General features: G+C 39.7%; 1 protein-coding gene across 34 annotated transcripts in view; it reads left to right on the forward strand.

The window, feature by feature from the left end:
- The window catches only part of ZHX3 (zinc fingers and homeoboxes 3), a 148,351-nt gene extending 132,437 nt beyond the window's left edge, over positions 1 to 15,914 (forward strand). For 26 of the 34 annotated variants that reach the window (XM_056811885.1, XM_056811883.1, XM_056811901.1 and 23 more), the window contains one exon: positions 510 to 4,464. In XM_056811885.1, the coding sequence (XP_056667863.1) occupies positions 659 to 3,550 (2,892 nt within the window). In that variant the 5' untranslated portion in view covers positions 510 to 658 and the 3' untranslated portion in view covers positions 3,551 to 4,464. Of the gene's footprint in view, positions 1 to 509; positions 4,465 to 8,804 lie in introns of those variants that run through there. The other 8 variants (XM_007474333.3, XM_007474332.3, XM_056811913.1 and 5 more) reach the window with 1 other exon arrangement.
- Positions 15,915 to 17,400: the final 1,486 nt, after the last annotated feature.

Consider the following 17,400-nt stretch of genomic DNA (forward strand, 5'->3'; position numbering starts at 1 on the left):
TATTCCTATGCTGAGCATAGGTACTTGATATTTGGAGAATGTTTTCCCTGGGTTGCTTCAAGCAACATACGGGTAGCATGAAAAAGTCATTCAAGTCAAATGAACTGAAATGTTAGATTTCTAGGTTATTCTGGTGTATATTGTGCTGAAGCATTTAAAAGCCATAGGATAATAGATTTAGAGCTAGAAGAGGTCTTAGAGATTGTCTATTCCTCTCATTTTACAGATGAAGAAATGAGAGGTCAAGTGACTGGTACGTGGTGGCTCAGAGAATAAATGGCAGGGCTGGGATATGAATACAAAGTTCTCTGACTCCAGGGCCAGGCCATCTCCCAACTGCATTCTACAGTCTTAGTAGAGCCCTCATATCCAAATTGCTGCTTGACTAACTTCCTTTGAAAATGCTATAGAAATTAGAACCAGATTGTAGAGTGTATTCAAAAGCCTATAATATATCTATGAATTAAATACTTTTAAAGAAGTTAATTGCTTGTTTTCTTGCTCTTTAGGTTTAATGGGGAAAATGTGCACTTTTCATCCAATTGAGAATCAGCTCTTGGAAAACAATCCTTTGTACCTCATGGATTAGCTGGAATTTGAACTGTGAAGCCCTTGCTAAGAAGAGCTTTCAAGCTTTGATCACCTGAACTAACTAGCAATGGCCAGCAAACGAAAATCCACCACCCCTTGCATGATACCAGTAAAAACTGTGGTGTTACAGGAAACAGAAGCAGACCCTGTCGAAGGTTTTAATGAAGGAACTCAGCAAGAGTTACCTCCTGAAACGCCTAGTGTTAATGATGCTGTTAACAACAACAACAATAATAATGGAACACTATCTAATGGGCATCGAAATACTTTTGATGGTGATTCTTATGTATGTAAATATTGTGATTTTGGGTCTCAAGACATGAATCAATTTATGGGGCACATGAACTCAGAACACACAGACTTTAATAAAGACCCCACTTTTGTATGTATTGAATGCAGTTTTATGGCAAAAACCTCTGAAGGGCTTTCACTCCACAATGCCAAATGTCATACTGGTGAGATCAGCTTCATTTGGAATGTGGCCAAACAGGACAATCATATAACTGTAGAGCAGATCATCTCTGATAGCACCAGCAGTCATGACCTTTCAGGGGAATCCTATGAAGAAGGGATAGATGGACAAGCTGAAATTATCATAACTAAAACTCCAATTATGAAGATAATGAAAGGGAAAGCTGAAGCCAAAAAAATTCACACGCTGAAGGAGAACTTGCCGAATTCATCTGTTGGGGAGAATTTACTAAGTCAGCCAGCTGGGGATAACTTAGTCAGTCAGTCAGTTGGTGAAACTGATGTAAAAGAGAGTGACCATTCTTTCACCAATGGCTCTGTTCCAGTCAGCCAGGCAACCAGCAACCCTGTGAAAACTTCACACGTTGCCAATGGCCCACTAATTGGAACTGTGCCTGTTTTACCTGCTGGTATAGCTCAGTTTCTATCTATTCAACAGCAACCCCAAGTGCATGCACAACACCATCACCACCAACCATTGCCCACATCCAAGTCACTTCCCAAAGTGATGATTCCCTTGAGCAGCATTCCAACATACAATGCAGCCATGGACTCAAATAGCTTCCTGAAAAATTCTTTCCATAAGTTCCCCTACCCAACCAAAGCTGAGCTTTGCTACTTGACTGTTGTGACCAAGTACCCTGAAGAACAACTAAAAATTTGGTTTACTGCCCAAAGATTGAAGCAAGGTATCAGTTGGTCCCCTGAGGAGATAGAAGATGCACGGAAAAAGATGTTTAACACAGTCATCCAGTCAGTACCTCAGCCTACAATCACAGTTTTAAATACCCCTTTGGTTGCCAATGCTGGCAATGTCCAACATCTCATTCAGGCTGCCTTACCCGGTCATGTTGTTACAGGTCAACCAGAAGGTACAGGTGGATTGCTGGTCACTCAGCCAATAATGGCCAATGGGCTACAGGGGACAAGTTCCTCTCTCACCTTAGCAGTTACCTCTGTTCCCAAGCAGCCAGCTGTTGCACCGCATAACACTGTTTGCTCAAATACTGCATCCACTGTAAAGGTGGTAAATGCTGCTCAGTCTCTGCTCACTGCATGCCCAACTATAACTTCCCAAGCTTTCCTAGATTCTAGCATCTACAAAAATAAAAAATCTCATGAACAGCTATCGGCTCTGAAAGGTAGCTTTTGTAGGAATCAGTTCCCTGGGCAAGGTGAAGTAGAGCACTTGACCAAAATTACAGGCCTCACCACAAGGGAGGTTCGAAAATGGTTCAGTGATCGAAGATACCATTGCAGAAATCTGAAAGGTACTCGAAGCATGTTACCTGGAGATAATAGCTCTATGATTATGGACTCAGCACCTGATGTCACCTTCACTCTGTCACCCAAAGCACCCGACCTAGCCTGTGTGACGACAGCAACAACACCAGGGGTTCATCACTCGGCTAAACGGCAGTCCTGGCATCAGACACCAGATTTCACCCCAACAAAATATAAGGAGAGAGCACCGGAACAGATCAGGGCCTTGGAGAGTAGTTTTGCACAAAATCCTATTCCTCTTGAAGAAGAAGTAGACCGACTGAGAAGTGAAACCAAAATGACAAGAAGAGAAATCGATAGCTGGTTTTCAGAGCGGCGGAAAAAAAAGTCTGCTGAAGAGAACAAAAAATCTGAAGAGGCAGCTTCTCAAGAGGAGGAAGAAGTTGAAGAAGACTGTGGTGAAGAGGATCCTGCTGATGAGTGGAGGGTTTCCAGCGAGAATGGCTCCTCTGAGGCTCCAGGGGGTGACCAGCCTCGAGTGGAGCGCAAAGTCAGCCCCATCAAAATCAATCTCAAGAATCTGCGAGTGACAGAGGCAAATGGCCGAAATGAATCACTTGGACTAAGTGCCAATGACCATGAGGAGGAGCAGGGTTTGAACAAATCCCTGGAACAACCCAAAAACAAAGTCAATTATAAAAAGACTGCTCAGCAAAGGCACTTGCTCAGGCAGCTTTTTGTCCAAACACAGTGGCCGACCAATCAGGAATATGATGGTCTCGTCTCCCAGTCCGGCCTGCCCAGGGCCGAAGTCGTACGCTGGTTTGGAGACAGCAGATATGCACTTAAAAATGGACAGTTGAAGTGGTACGAGGACTATAAACATGGTAATTTCCCCCCTGGTCTGTTGGTCATCAGTCCAAGCAATAGAGAGCTTCTCCAGGACTATTACAAAACACACAAAACGCTGTATGAAGATGATCTTCAGAGCCTATGTGACAAAACTCAGATGAGCTCACAACAGGTTAAGCTGTGGTTTGCTGAAAAAATGGGTGAGGAAACCCGAGCAGTATCTGACACTTGCAGTGAGGACCAGTATTCCAGCACTGGAGAACAAGCAGGAAATCCCAAAGGGACTGGTGACACATATTCAGAGGTTTCTGAGAACAGTGAGTCTTGGGAGCCCAGTGGCCAGGAGATCAGTTCAGAACCTTTTGACACACTGAGCCCTCAGGCTGGAATCCAGCTAGGTAAGGAATCATAGTGTCCATTGTCCACACTCTTCTCAGCCATTGTCGTCTGGTCACAAATTCTCAGCAGAATTTATAATTTACTCCATGGGATACCAGGTGGCACAGTGATAAAGAGACAGAAGTCAAAGGGGAGCCGGGGAGCTCAGTGGACAGAAAGTCAGGCCTAGAGATGGGATGACCCAGGTTCAAATCTGGCCTCAGACACTTCCTAGCTGTGTGATCCTGGGCAAGTCACTTGATCCCTAGCCCTTACCATTCCTATGCCTTAGAGCTGACATGTAGTATTAATTCTAAGATAGATGGGAAGGGTTAAAAAAAAAAGTCATCATGAGGATGCTTTAATATAATGCTACAAGAGGGAACCCTTTATAGGGTTGTATTAGTACTAGAACTTAATATGCATAAGATAGTTTCCCCAACTGCTCTACAATTTGATTTCCTGAACCATAAAGTAGAATTTGTGAATAGGAAGCAGCTCCAGAAGTTCTTAAGATATAATGCTGATGTCGGGCAGTATGTATGCCTCTGTGTTGGATTTTGATTTTTTAAGTGATGGGGGGAGGGGCACAGTAATTTTTAAAAATCCAACAAAAGAATAATGGGCAAGGCTAAAAAAGGACTTTTAATCATCCTTATATGAGGTAAGTTTCAACAAATAAAAACTAGTATACTACCTTCTCTATTGCCCTCCCTCAAACTTTTTAGGGTTAAATTTATCCATTGAAGAAATGTTAATAATGGAAAATAACTTAGTACCTGAGTACAGGTGTTTGGTTTCAACATTTTGAATCTTATGCTTTTTCTTTGGAACTGTACATGTGTGAGTATTTTAAAGCAGAGAAGTGTCAATCTGGGGCCCAGGACCCAACCAGATTATAAATGTCTTTGGGAAATGCTTAATAAAATGAAATACAATTTCAACTTAGATAATGTTAATTTGTGGCTTTCTGAGTAAGTAGACTGCATACAGGCATCAGTTCTAATTGAATTTGACACCACTACATTATTAAAGAAATACATTTTAAGGGAAATCTATCTCTCCAGTATCCAGGCTTTGATTATGCATTTGATGAGTTCTCTAGGTCTTTTTCTGAAAACTTCTTCACTCTTTTGTAACATTTCATTTGGTTTACTCTTTGTAAACAGGTTGAAATCCAATGAACCCATTCATCAAAATTAAAAAGTGGTAATTCTAGCAAGGGGTTTAGAAGAAGTCTTAGTAAAGTTTTAATATTGACTGTGAATTTATCATCTATGCTTTATGTGCCATTATCACAGGATAATTTGGGGTTGCATATTTTCCTTCTGCTACTGATCTTAATGCCATATCCTTTCAAAAATACAATTCAGAAAACATTTGTTAAATGCTTATCATGTGCAAGACACAGTGCTAGGCACTAGGAATATAAAGACTAAAAACTTGCCTTCAGGGAGCACTTGTGGGATGAAGCAGGCCAAGATAAGCTATACAACACTACACAGAAAAGGTGAGGTATGATGGAGCAAGAGAGAGACCCAATCAGAGTGTGTGTGTGTGTGTGTGTGTGTGTGTGAGAGAGAGAGAGAGAGAGAGAGAGAGAGAGAGAGAGAGAGAGAGAGAGAGAAACACCAACTTGAAAAAAAATCAGAGAAAACTTGAACTAGGAAATGATGTTAGAGTGGATCCTTGAAAGAAGATAGGAATTTTAAGTGTTACCTAAGAAGATAAAAGAGATAAAGGCTTGCCTTCTAGGCATGGAGAATACAATTTCATGGAAGGAGATAGTGTGGAAAAATCTTAAGAGAACCAAAGTAACAGGGGCTTTCACCAACCAAAATTATTTTTTTCTTCACAAGTTAGAGTTGATAATATGAAGTTGCGATATTTGGCTTTATTTTGTAGATTTGTATTTACGAGGCATGCCATATAGAGAGGTTGATCATTTCCTTCTACACCAAGTACCCTTAACCTAGAGTTCATGTACTTGATTCTAAAAATAAATTTAATGATTCTATTTCAACATAATTAGGTTCCTTTGAAATCTTGCATGTTCTAATTATTTATAAATATTATTCTGATGAGTCCATAGACTACTTCAAACTGCCAAAAGGGTCCTTGACACAGAAAACATTTTTCAAAAAAACCCTACCCTAAACACACTATTACTGGAGGGAGAGGAAGGAGGAAGGAAGGAAGGAAGGAAGGAAGGAAGGAAGGAAGGAAGGAAGGAAGGAAGGAAGGAAGGAAGGAAAGAAAGAAAGAAAGAAAGAAAGAAAGAAAGAAAGAAAGAAAGAAAGAAAGAAAGAAAGAAAGAAAGAAAGAAAGAAAGAAAGAAAGAAAGAAAGAAAGAAAGAAAGAAAGAAAGAAAGAAAGAAAGGAAAGAAAGGAGGGAGAGAGGAAGAGAGGGAGGGTCACACCGTTAGGAAATGTCTAAGGCCAGATTTGAACCTGGGTCCCCCCAATTCCAGGCCCAGTGCTCTATCCACCGTGCCACCTAACTGCTTCTATATGTTTTAAGTGATCTTCCAGCAGAGCTTATATTGCTAGTTAGTACTTAAATCTTTTTCAACAATTTATCTTGGAGAGAGAGCTAACTGCCTTTGTAATTTCTGGGAAGTCCACAAATCACTGACACCTACTACTAATTCAGAATTTACCTTTTTATCCAAAAAAATAGAAGATTGGAAAGACTTCTCTTCTCTCACTGCCAACACCCCCCCCCCCAAACAAAAATTTTGAGATTTTTTTTTATCTTATAAAGTTTCCTTAACCACATTCCTTCCTCTCACTTGATCAACTCTGTTTTGTTTTGTTGTTTTACATTGAATAAATAAAGATTATCCTTTAGCTATAATGGGTATAGTAGAAAAATCTCTGGCTTTGGAATCAAAGGCATATAGCATATAGAGTAGTCTCTCGGAAACCGAGGATGACGATTGTCTTTGTGCACTTTCATCTATGATGTAGATGAGTGTGCACAAAAACACTTGTGCGTGAAGGAGATTTAAGTGGAAAAGTCGATGCACAGAGACAGTCCCACTCTCTCGGCGTTGGAAGCCTGGGTCCAGTGGCATGAAAGGTCGTTACACCTGGAGACTTCCTCAGCTGCATTGGATGGCCGTTTTGTCTTTTGTGCTCCAACACGCCCTAAGCACTCCACAGTGCTTTGCTGTGTCGCCCTCTCAGCCGTTGAACCTTGGTTTCAAATCACCTCTCTAGAGTTTACTCTCGGTGTGTCATTGGTGACTCATTTAACTTCTTATTTAGCCTCTCTGGGATTTTAGAGGTAAAATGAAAGGATTGGGTTAGATCCTTTATTATATCCTACCTAAGATAATTTCTAGCTCTGTATATATAAGAATCCTATAGATAATAGTTAACAATCATAGGTTTTAAAGTTTACAAAACATTTTACATCTGTTATCTAATCTTCACAGTAGCCCTGTGAGGTAAATAGTCTTCATATTTTGTGGGGATAAACGAAGAAACTGAGTCTGAGAAAGATTAGTGGACTTGACTAGGGTCAAGAATGATACCTGACAGGGAATTAAAACTCACTTTACTTCCAGTTTGTTGCTGCCATGGAGATTTCATACCGCTACAAATATTTTTCTGTAAATGGGACTTGTACCTTTTCTTCCTCTGAATGTTTTAAGAGTGTCTGAATAAACACAAGAGGCCAATTTTAAAACATAAATTTTGCAGTGATTGCTTCCCAGGTTTTTTTTTTTTTAATTATCCCCAGTTTTCAGTGGCAAGCTATTAAACCAGTGTCTCATGTATTCTGGGTTGCTATGAGTGAACCTGTCTCTGTTGCCTACCTGTAGTTACTGTGGGATGTTGTGACTATTAGTTACATCTGTATAATCACTAGCACAAGGAAATTGTGAATAATCACTGTGGACACTTTGCTTTTGTATGACCTAAACACAAAGGTAATCACTGCCTTCTGGCAAACAGTGTTGCCACAAAGTAAATTCCAAACAGTATTGGTGTAAGAATGTAGCCTTCCTAGTGCTATTAGTTAAAGTAAATGCATTTCATCTTCCTACTAGAGCTTGAGTTTTTGCCAGCATTCCCCTTGTGGAGTGAGTAAATGATGCTTAATAACTTCTCTGGGTAGACAACCCTTTTATGTAAACCTTTGATGTGGTAATAGTGAGTGTGCTTAATTGTGGTACTAATGCTGGCCCTGAGTCAACATGAAAGGACTTAGTGTTGAATGATTCATTTTTTTAAAAACCTCAAGTCTTAAAACTGAAAACACGGCAGAAGAGAAGGCCTTTTAAGTTTCCTTTGCAACTTCAAGTCCAACTTAAGGTAGGAAAAACCTTTAAGGTTCCTTATAAGTCCATTTGTCTATAATTTGCCAATTCCAAATAGAAATGTTTCAGTTTTTAAGACATGAGGAGATTAAAAACATGATTATTATCAAGTCTGAACTGCAAGTATATTACCTGTGTTTGAATGCAAGTATTGGTATTTTCAAGGCATTTACTTGGGACACAGAGCATGTTGTACTGGAAAGAGCACCGGCTTTGGTATAAGCAAAATCCCATCTCTGACTCAGTTACCCATGTGATCTTAGACAGTCTATGTGGGCCTCCCTCAAATGAAGAGGTTGACTTCTGAGGTCTTGCCCATATCTCTGATCTGTAGAGGGGGAGGTGCAGCACTTTAATGGCCCCATTTTTTTGTCATAGATCCCAAATGAATGCCATGGGCTTAGGCACATAATATAAGAAGATGACTGATTGTCATGAATCACCATAAGCTGTTAAAAGGCCTGTTTTGGAAAGACTTGTTCAGTCAAGGTCAGCAAAGAGAATATGAAGCCCTACATTTTTTTAAAGGCTCCTGTTTGTTTCACATTCGGGGCTAAAAACTGTGAAGTAAAGATCAAGGCTGCAGTTAAGAGATCCAAGTAGAAAACTAGGCAGCCCGTTCATCTTAGAGGAGTGGTCTGAAAGAATTAGAAGACCCAAGGATAGCCCTGTAAGATGGTGAATGGAGGGGGTGTGGACCACAACACAGTACCTGCGGGCTGCATGTAGCTGTATTCTGTTTGCCATGTTGGATTTAGCCAACTAGCAGCTCTCCTCCCCCAGTTTGCAACTGAGCTGGACCTGAGGGTTGGACTTAGCTTTTGGGCTAAGTGGGGCTTCAAGTCATTCTTAACTTGAGAGTGTGATATTAAAGATGCTCAACTTTTCACATGCACGTGTTTGTAGTCTGTCCTAACATGTGTTTCATGTATCTTATTTTTTTTTCTTTTCCTTTTCCAGAAGCAGATTGAATTTAAACTGACTCCTGTGAAGGATCTGCCAAATGTGGGAAGATGTCAAATGGAATGGGCCGGATCTGAACCTCTGCTGCAGGGGCCAGTTATAGTGCCTGCTGCTGTGAGACTTTTAGCCAAGCACACTGGGGAGGGGCTGTTGGGGAACTCGCTGGTCAGCCCAGAGCTCTTCACAGCCAATTTTAGGATGATATGCTGAGCTGGAGAGAGCAAGGTTCATGCCAGATTCTTCCTCCCGCAATATAGGACCTTTTCTTTGCCTTCCAGTGGATAAAATACTTCAGATTTCTTATTCATGTACAACAGAACCAACTTTTTAACATATACATCTGCCTATACACATTTAATAAAACATCAGATTATAAACATGTTCATTACCTAGAAACTTCTGAATAGCAAAGCAGTGCATTTCCTTTTTTTCTCTCTATGTTTAGTGTCTCTTCTCTGAAAGTTGATGTCACTACGTTTTCTCCTCTCAAAGTCTTTTTATCAGGGTGCAGTGCATTGAATCTAGAGAGTGTGTCATTACACACGTTAGACTTTATATGGAATCCTTTTATGGACCCCTTTCTGAAAATAATTCTGCTTTGTTAAGCAGGCTCTGACCAGCAAATCTATAAGCAACAGTTTTCTTGTCTGAAGTGATAGTTGAATAATAGCCGTCTATTTCCCTAGGTTAAAAAAAAAATGATCAGTTACTTGATTAAGTTTCCTTTTCATGAAAATTCTAATGCTAGATCAGTTATTAACTATTTTTCCATTATTGGGTTAAATGAAGATGCATTTGATCTTTAACTTGGTGTGTGTGTGTGTGTGTGTGTATATATATATATATATATATATATATATACACAATGTGTGTGTATATATATATATATATACACACATATATATATTCAAATCCCTACATTCTTTTAGCCAGTAATGTTCCAGTATTAAATACAAGCAAAATCCATAAATAAAAGCACAAAACCACTATGTACAGCATCTTTCACCTGAGGATTTCAAAGCACTTTATAAATGTTGATCTCCAAATCCTCATACAACCCTGGAAGGATAGGATGTGGCAAACATAATCTCCACTTCACCAGTAAGGAAGCTGAGAATGAGAAGGGATTAAGTGACTTTCTTAGTTATCTGAAGTAGGAATAGCCCTCAGCTTAAAGTCAGTGGTATTAGGCTTCCCCATAAAATCAGAAATAACTCATCTGGTTCTCCCTACCATGAGTTCTACTAGTCCTTGCTCCCAGTAAATGCACAAGATTTAAAGATTATGGATGAAAGTCATTATTAAATGTTTGTTGATTTTTTAATTGTTCCCCTCAATCAAATGTGGTTTATTTACCTTTAATCTCTATCTTGTCATTTTTGCTTCCCTTGAAACTTTAGTATTTTCAGAAAATCGGCAGAAGTGAGACTTTTTGAAGTGTTGGAATAATTGTTTGAATGTACCATCTAATTTATTCATACAAAGATCCTCTAATATAAGTAGCAACTTCCTTGGAATGAGAGGAAAGGCTTCTCTTCTCATTCCTGGTATATCTTCCAAGGTAAGAATGGACTGGAAAGCGTTTTAGACAATTTCTAACTCATCTGGTCCATGTCGATTGATGGTAGCAAGCAGAGTTATAGTGTGCATAGTTATTTCCAGAGAATTTCATACAATGTCAGATGGGACCTTAGAAATCATCAGGTCCCCTTATTTTATAGATGAGGGAATTGAAGGCTCAAGAGTTCAAGTGATTTGCCTAAAGTCACACAGTTAGTAGAGTGAGGATTTGTGTCAAGTTCTCTGACACCAAGTCTAGTGATTGCTACTTCAGATCCCATTCCATTTCCTTTGCCTTGATTTCAGGAAAGTAATAACTGCCCGTTCTTTAGGCTAGAGCTAAGGAGAGCAGGTGACAGGCAGGGTCACAAAAGCCCCTCGTTTCTATGGGTGTGGTCAACTGAAGAGAGGCAAGTAAAGAAAATGAATTATGTTGGAAATTCAGTGTCATGAACCGTGGCTGTCTAGCAAGAATAAAGTATGCCCCACCCCTTTCTGGGCACACGTAGCACATCACATGGTTGAATTGGTCTCTTGCAAAAAAAATGCAAATAGGAGAGAATAGGGGAGATGAGTGAAAGTGTCTTTTCTGGGGGCAAAGGACATTTTGTTCTGCAGTCTGGGAGAACCCTTTCTTTGAAATCCAGAGGCCTTCACTATTTCTTTCAGAGCCTTACCCCTCTAGTTCACCCATTTTTCTTGCAAAAAATGATCCGGGAATTTTACCAAGACTTGCATTGTCATTATGTACTCATGTCGGATATGACATTGGTGTGGCCCTGATGGATTGTGTTGGATTTTATGTCAAGGGCATGGATTTGAGTGATAGCTTCCTCCAGAGAACAAATATGTGAATTTTTTTTCTATAGTGTTTATATACATGCAGATTAATTTATATATGCACATATACTATACAAATACTCATTTGATATTACCTTGTAAAATGTACATATGTGCATTTTAGTAAATGAATGCTAGATATTAAGGAAAAAACCACCCAGAACATGGAAAAGAATGTCTTTGTGTTTATTTGTACACTGAGCATGACTGGGGGAAGAGGTAAAGAAAAGGCCAATTTCAAAGTAACCCACTCAAGAATCTCACTTCGAAAGTGACAGCCCTTGAAACACAATCACTCCCACAGTCTCCTTGTGTATCGACTCTTAAGAGTTTTACTGAGGAGTGTTTTCTTAGTTCTTTTATTAGAGATGAGATCAAGTGTATAATCCAAACATTGTAATGGAAAAAAAATCATAATAGAAAATTGCTGTGTTGGAGCCTATTCAAGCAGAGTTCACAGAATACACCTTTGCCTTGTGCAGGACCACGTGCAGAACCTGTGGGGCCATGTGTAGAAAATGCAGTTTAGTGGAAGGCCGTGGGTCTTTTTGAGGTTAAGGACTTTCTTCATGTGCATTAGCCTCTCTCAGATGGCTCTGACCTCATGGCTGGATAGTCAGAGAGAACCAGGAAGGCAAACTAAAAGCAAAGCCTTTGGGGATGTAGAAAAGACCCACATTTTATGTCCTTAGAGTTGAACATTTAAAAATGGCTTGATATTCTTGCAGAGAATTTTACATAAGCAAGTTTTAAAGGAAGCAGTTTAAGGTCATAGTCATGGACCTAAATAAAAATAACTATTTGTGAGTATCAGAAACCCAGTGCTTTGAGTTCAAGCCTCAGGAGAAACTAAAACAGAGAAGAAAAATTGGAAGCAAAAATGGTTCATGGAGCAGACAGCTGGATTGAATGGTCCTGCCACCAATCATTATGGTATTCTAGGCCACATTACTACAATTTTGCATGTAGCCCAAGTATTGTGTTTTCTTCTAAATGAAGACAGTCTTTGGAATTGGGGAATAGGAGAGAACAGGGGAGATGAGTGAATCTTTCTTGACAAAAAAGAATGTTTGATAAGCTAACCTTTCACTTCCTCTTTCCAGCATGCACTTGGACTTTGGAGAGTAGTAAGATAATGTACATTTATGTTTCTTATTGCCTGTTTTTTTTAATGTTTAATTTTTTACCTGAAAATATAGATCCAATTTTCATAGATGAAACCAGATCTCTGTTTTGTTGAAGGAAATATGGAATAATGTGGTATGCTTTTCATATTTTTTGATTACTTGTTTGAAGTTTTGATTGTAAAGATTTGTGCTTTAAGAATTCCCATTTTAAATAGGTTTTTTAAAAATAGATTACTTGGTCTGATCTCTTAGCACTTTCAACTTTTTGTTGTTAGCTGAATGTACTAATAGTTAGACTGCTTCTTTTGAGCGTAGCATTTTTCTAGCATTTGATCCCTTAATTCATACATTTAGGCTCCTGTCCTAATATATTCATGATCTGCTTCATTATTTGCACTGTTTCCTGAGGACAAAAGAAGTCATCTTAGGGTGTTAGAGGGGATCTTTCCTTTGCTTCCAGAATGTGGACAGTTATCCCTAGTCCCCTTTTGCCTGGGATTCTGTCTTAGAAATTCAGAACATTTTTCCAGGCTGACATCCTGGAAAGTGGTAGACTCACTCATTGAGTGGCTGGCATCCCTCTTCCACTCTACTCCAGTATCGTGAACATGTGCCCTATTATCTTTCCCCAGTGGGTGTCAGAATATAATCTTAAGTGTGTGAACATTTCTCCTTCTCTCAGAATGACCTGTCTTGGACCTCATCGGCTCTTGTCTTCCTTCCCTTTTAATGGACCAAAAGAGATTGTTGGGGTTAGGAGGCAGTGTATTTCATTGTTAATTCAGGCGGTCAGTCCCCAAGGAAAAGGACTTATAGGATGTTTTTATAGAGCACTACAAAGCCCTTCTGAAATGACTAGTCATACAGAAAGCCACGTTGCTGTAAAGCCAAGTGTGCTTTCTTCGTGTATGTTGAGTAAGCCCACAGTTGAGTGGCTGGCTGCTTACCTTCCACCTCTCCCGTGCAGAGCAGGTCACTTCCCTCCCATGGCTGCGTACTGCCAACGGCAGCTCTGCGTTCTAGAACGCATTCAGATGTCATTTGATGAAATTCAAGAGAAAGATTAGTCCATCTGGGAAGACTTCCATTTTGCAGTTTTCAAGGAACCGAAGAGAGGTGATAGCACCCAAACTTCCATCCGGGCACTCAAAAAGCCCCCTGCCTGCAAGACCTTACTTTTCCAACCCGTGGGAAAAGGGGAACTGAGAGGTCAGCCTCCTGCTCCCCTTGAATCCAGGGAACCCGTTGGGACTTGGTAACACTAATAAACGTGTATAAGTAAATGAACATAAGCCCAAGTAATATTTAGAATATTTATATTTGGATGTGACTAGGGACAAGTGTGTATAGAAAGCTTCACTTTCAGAGAGCAAACATATTAATACTAGGCCCTGTCTTCCAAAAGCTACTACCACATTGTATGCAATATGTTGTATACTGTTTTCTGTAGCCCCTGTATAATTTGGCAGGCTGTGGGAAATTCTTTAATTATTGTGGGGGAACCCAAGATATCTGCATCCAGCAAGGAATTTCTTGGTTTATTTATGCAGTTATATGTGAAGATTAAAACCCAATCTCTAAGAGTTCAGTAGTTTCTGCTCAAATTATATATCATGTTATTTTCATAGGCTAGTCATGTTAGTGGGAGAAAAAAAAGATACCAAATTTTTGTTAGCAGTAAGGCAGCACATAGGATGTTTATTTAAATTATCATGTTATTATAGGCTAAAGAGCACCTGGCTAGATTATTGGTTGTTAACTGAAAAGGGGGTCCCATGTAATGCCATCCTTAAACTGTTTCTCCTTTATGTAGGTTAACATAATTATTAGTTTTCTTCTGGGGATCAGCATGGTCTCTTTCCCTACTTATCAATTCATCACGTCCCCAGTGCCCTGACTTAGCCCTGTAAGTGAATTTGGCTGCTCTGATGGCCAAAAATAATGACCAAGTAGGAAACTGTGTGTGTTGTGGGAAGGATGACTGTTGAAAGGACTGGCTTGCTGTGGATTGTTTATAACTACTTTCTTTTTAGTATGAGTGAAAAGACTTATAGGAAAGGTCATTTTTAAAATCAAAGCTTTGTCCCTTTGGACCTGAAGTTTCTCATTGCCTGGTTAAGGAAGCAAGAGTAAGCATTTGCATTAAAATCTGTAATAGAAGGCATCTGGAAGGCTGGCTGCTTCATAATGACTTTGGTGGGATCACTCTTCTGGGAAGGGTTCAAGAGCAACCAAGGACAAGAAGTCAGAGGTTTTAATTAATTAATCATTCCTTATTTGGGTGTAGTTTTCAGAAAAAAAGACAGAAAGTGGAGGTGGAGAGAGAGAGACTGAAATCACATACTATAAAACAGCTTATCTTGGTTACTGCATTGGAAGCCTGTTCCTCTTTTACCCCTCCTTTTTTAAAGAGATGAGTCAGGAAAATTTGATGATATAACTGAAATAAACAAGAAAAAATCTAGGATAAAAACTGTTCAAAATCACTGAATATAAAATATGGGTGTTTTTCTCCCAAGTTGGGATCCATGTTCTTAAGAGTGTTAACTCTTTACTCACATGGTGCCTAGTAACTCTAGAACTTAATTTTTAAAAAATAGCGCCTGTCTCCTGCCCACATGTTGCAATCTGATGGAAATGGGGACATATCCTGTTATAAATGGTAGACTAGAAACCAGGAAGGGTATGGTTTTATACCCCAAGTACTTAACCTGATTATCAGCCCAACTGTTTTCAGGTGGGAATTAAAGAAGGGATAGTTATTCTTTGGCACATTCATAGTTCCTGCTTTGTCCATAGGCAAGTGCTATTTCAGTCGTGCCAGGAGGAATGGCCTGTGCCACGACTTATTTAAAAAAGGAAAACATGCCAGCACTCTGCTTCTGCCCCCATCGATTATTCATTGAGATTGTTCTTGAGCACTCTCTTCTCCTACCCACTTATATTCTAGTTTGAGGTATGAGTATTTTTTCCCTTACATCCTGCAGGAAAAGAGACTTTGAGAAAGATTGTCACACATTTTGCTATTATTAGACTGGCTGCTGAGAAATAGTCTAGTTTGGGAAATCATTTACTTCAGTTCAGTTCAGCACGTCAAAGTGGGCCTGTTTCTGGTGGCTTGTCTAAAGGTAAAGAACTTTAGGTAGCCTGTAGGTTCTAAAAGGGCCCCATTTTCCAGGCCTTGCTTTGGGATTCCAGAGGATGGGGATGGGGGTGGAGAACCAGTGGGCTAAGACAGTGGCATGTCAATTTAGCCTTAGGTGTGAAAATCACTTTTTTTTTTCAACTGTGGGTAAACATTTAAGTTTAAAACCTGCCTTAGATTGGGGCTCTAGTTATTGCTACTGCCTGCAGTGGCTCAGGTGAGTGCAAACTTTACCCTCAGTTGGTCTCAAGGGCTAGCACTCCTTACAGCACTGCTGCTCCTTCTAAGAAGTACATTGTGTATTTCCCTAAATCTTGTATATGTGGACTTGATGTGGGGAGGGGAAAAGAAGAGGAATTGTTTGTATAGTTTGGAATGGTTCTAAATGGTACTTCAGATCTTGATTATTCCTAAATAAAATACATAAAACCATTATCTCACATTCATAGACGTTTTTCTATGGACGGAGTCCGAATTTATACTTGAGGTGGAGGTTGTCAGGTGATCCAACCCAACCCACATCGACTCTATTTGTGCCAGTTTCTATCTATATGTGGTTGCAACATTTGACTTTGGCAAAAGGCTTTGGAATTAGTTTTTAATAAACTAGGGCAAACTGTGCCAAGCCCTTAAATAGCATCATGTAGTTGACATAGAATAATGGCAGAGGGAAGCTGAAAGAAGAATTCTGATGTAGTCCAAACCACTGCCACCATGTTACTTTCCCCAGTTGTACAACTTTATCAGATTTTGCCAATTTCCATAGTTGAAGTGGTAAAAGGAGGGAGTAAAATTCTGTTTTAACATCATCTGCTAGACCATGCATGCCTTTCCTTTCCAAAGGAAAACCTTTATTCCATCCTAAAGTCCTCATGCCAAGCTGAGTTGCATTAATTATAAACTAGATATGAAATTGCCTCTTTTAAGAGTGGAGATAAAAGCTTGAATAGTACCTAAGAGTCCATTCCTGTCCCCTAAAGCCAGTGTCAGAGAGGGGCTTATTTTATTCCTCTTCCTATTGGTGCTACAGAGAAAAGTCTTCCCTGCCCACCCTTACCCCTCCAAAGCATCTTTGTATATCTCATGGTTGAAGAAGCTACGGTAACCATGTTGGTCTTGCAACAAAAATGCTATAACTACTCCAGAACCAGTCTTCCAAGAGTCTGGTTGTGGAAATGCAGATAATGCTTGAGCGAATGGATTCAGCTGAGTGTCCCTCATGAAGAGCAACCAAAGGATTCACTGAATTGGCTGAAACAATGAGTTCAAGTTGAGGATATGAGTATAGAGCAGATCTGTGTCCCAGGGCTGTGCGCTCTGTTGGGCCTCTCAATTTTGGTAACCATGTTCATCTGAAGTAAATAAATGGAGGCTCTTAAAATTTGTAACTCAGAGTCAAGACAATTTTCTCTTTAGAAACATTCTAGTAAAAGGCAGGCTATAGTACAGGTTCAACCATTACTTGAAAAGCTCAGTAGAAATGACTTTATCTTATCACTTTGACAAAATATATACTCTAAAGAAAGCTTGCTAGTAAACTGAGGTATTTATTCATAAAAACTAAACTCATCAGAATAAATGAACAAAGTACATTTTGTAATGAAGTCGACTTGACAAGTGGTATGCTGCTCCACTGTCCATCCTCTCACCATTTACTAATTGTTCTCTCCTGGCATCAAGATGTCACCATTATTCTAATATTAAAAACCAAAATGAGAGAATGAAAAACGGGGATCCGGGAATTCTTAAAACCCAAAGCTAATTCCCACGGGAACCGACTTCTCTACAGTAATGCATACGGTGTTGCCAGAAGGTAGCCTGGGACCTCTCTTTATGGGAACAACGGGAAGGATTGCTTTTCCTGATTCCTATGTAGTCATTTGATGCCCCCAGGAGGAAACATCAAGTATGAAGTCTTTTG

The sequence above is a fragment of the Monodelphis domestica genome, chromosome 1, assembly GCF_027887165.1.
Source record: "Monodelphis domestica isolate mMonDom1 chromosome 1, mMonDom1.pri, whole genome shotgun sequence".
In the NCBI taxonomy this organism is placed as follows: Eukaryota; Metazoa; Chordata; class Mammalia; order Didelphimorphia; family Didelphidae; genus Monodelphis; species Monodelphis domestica.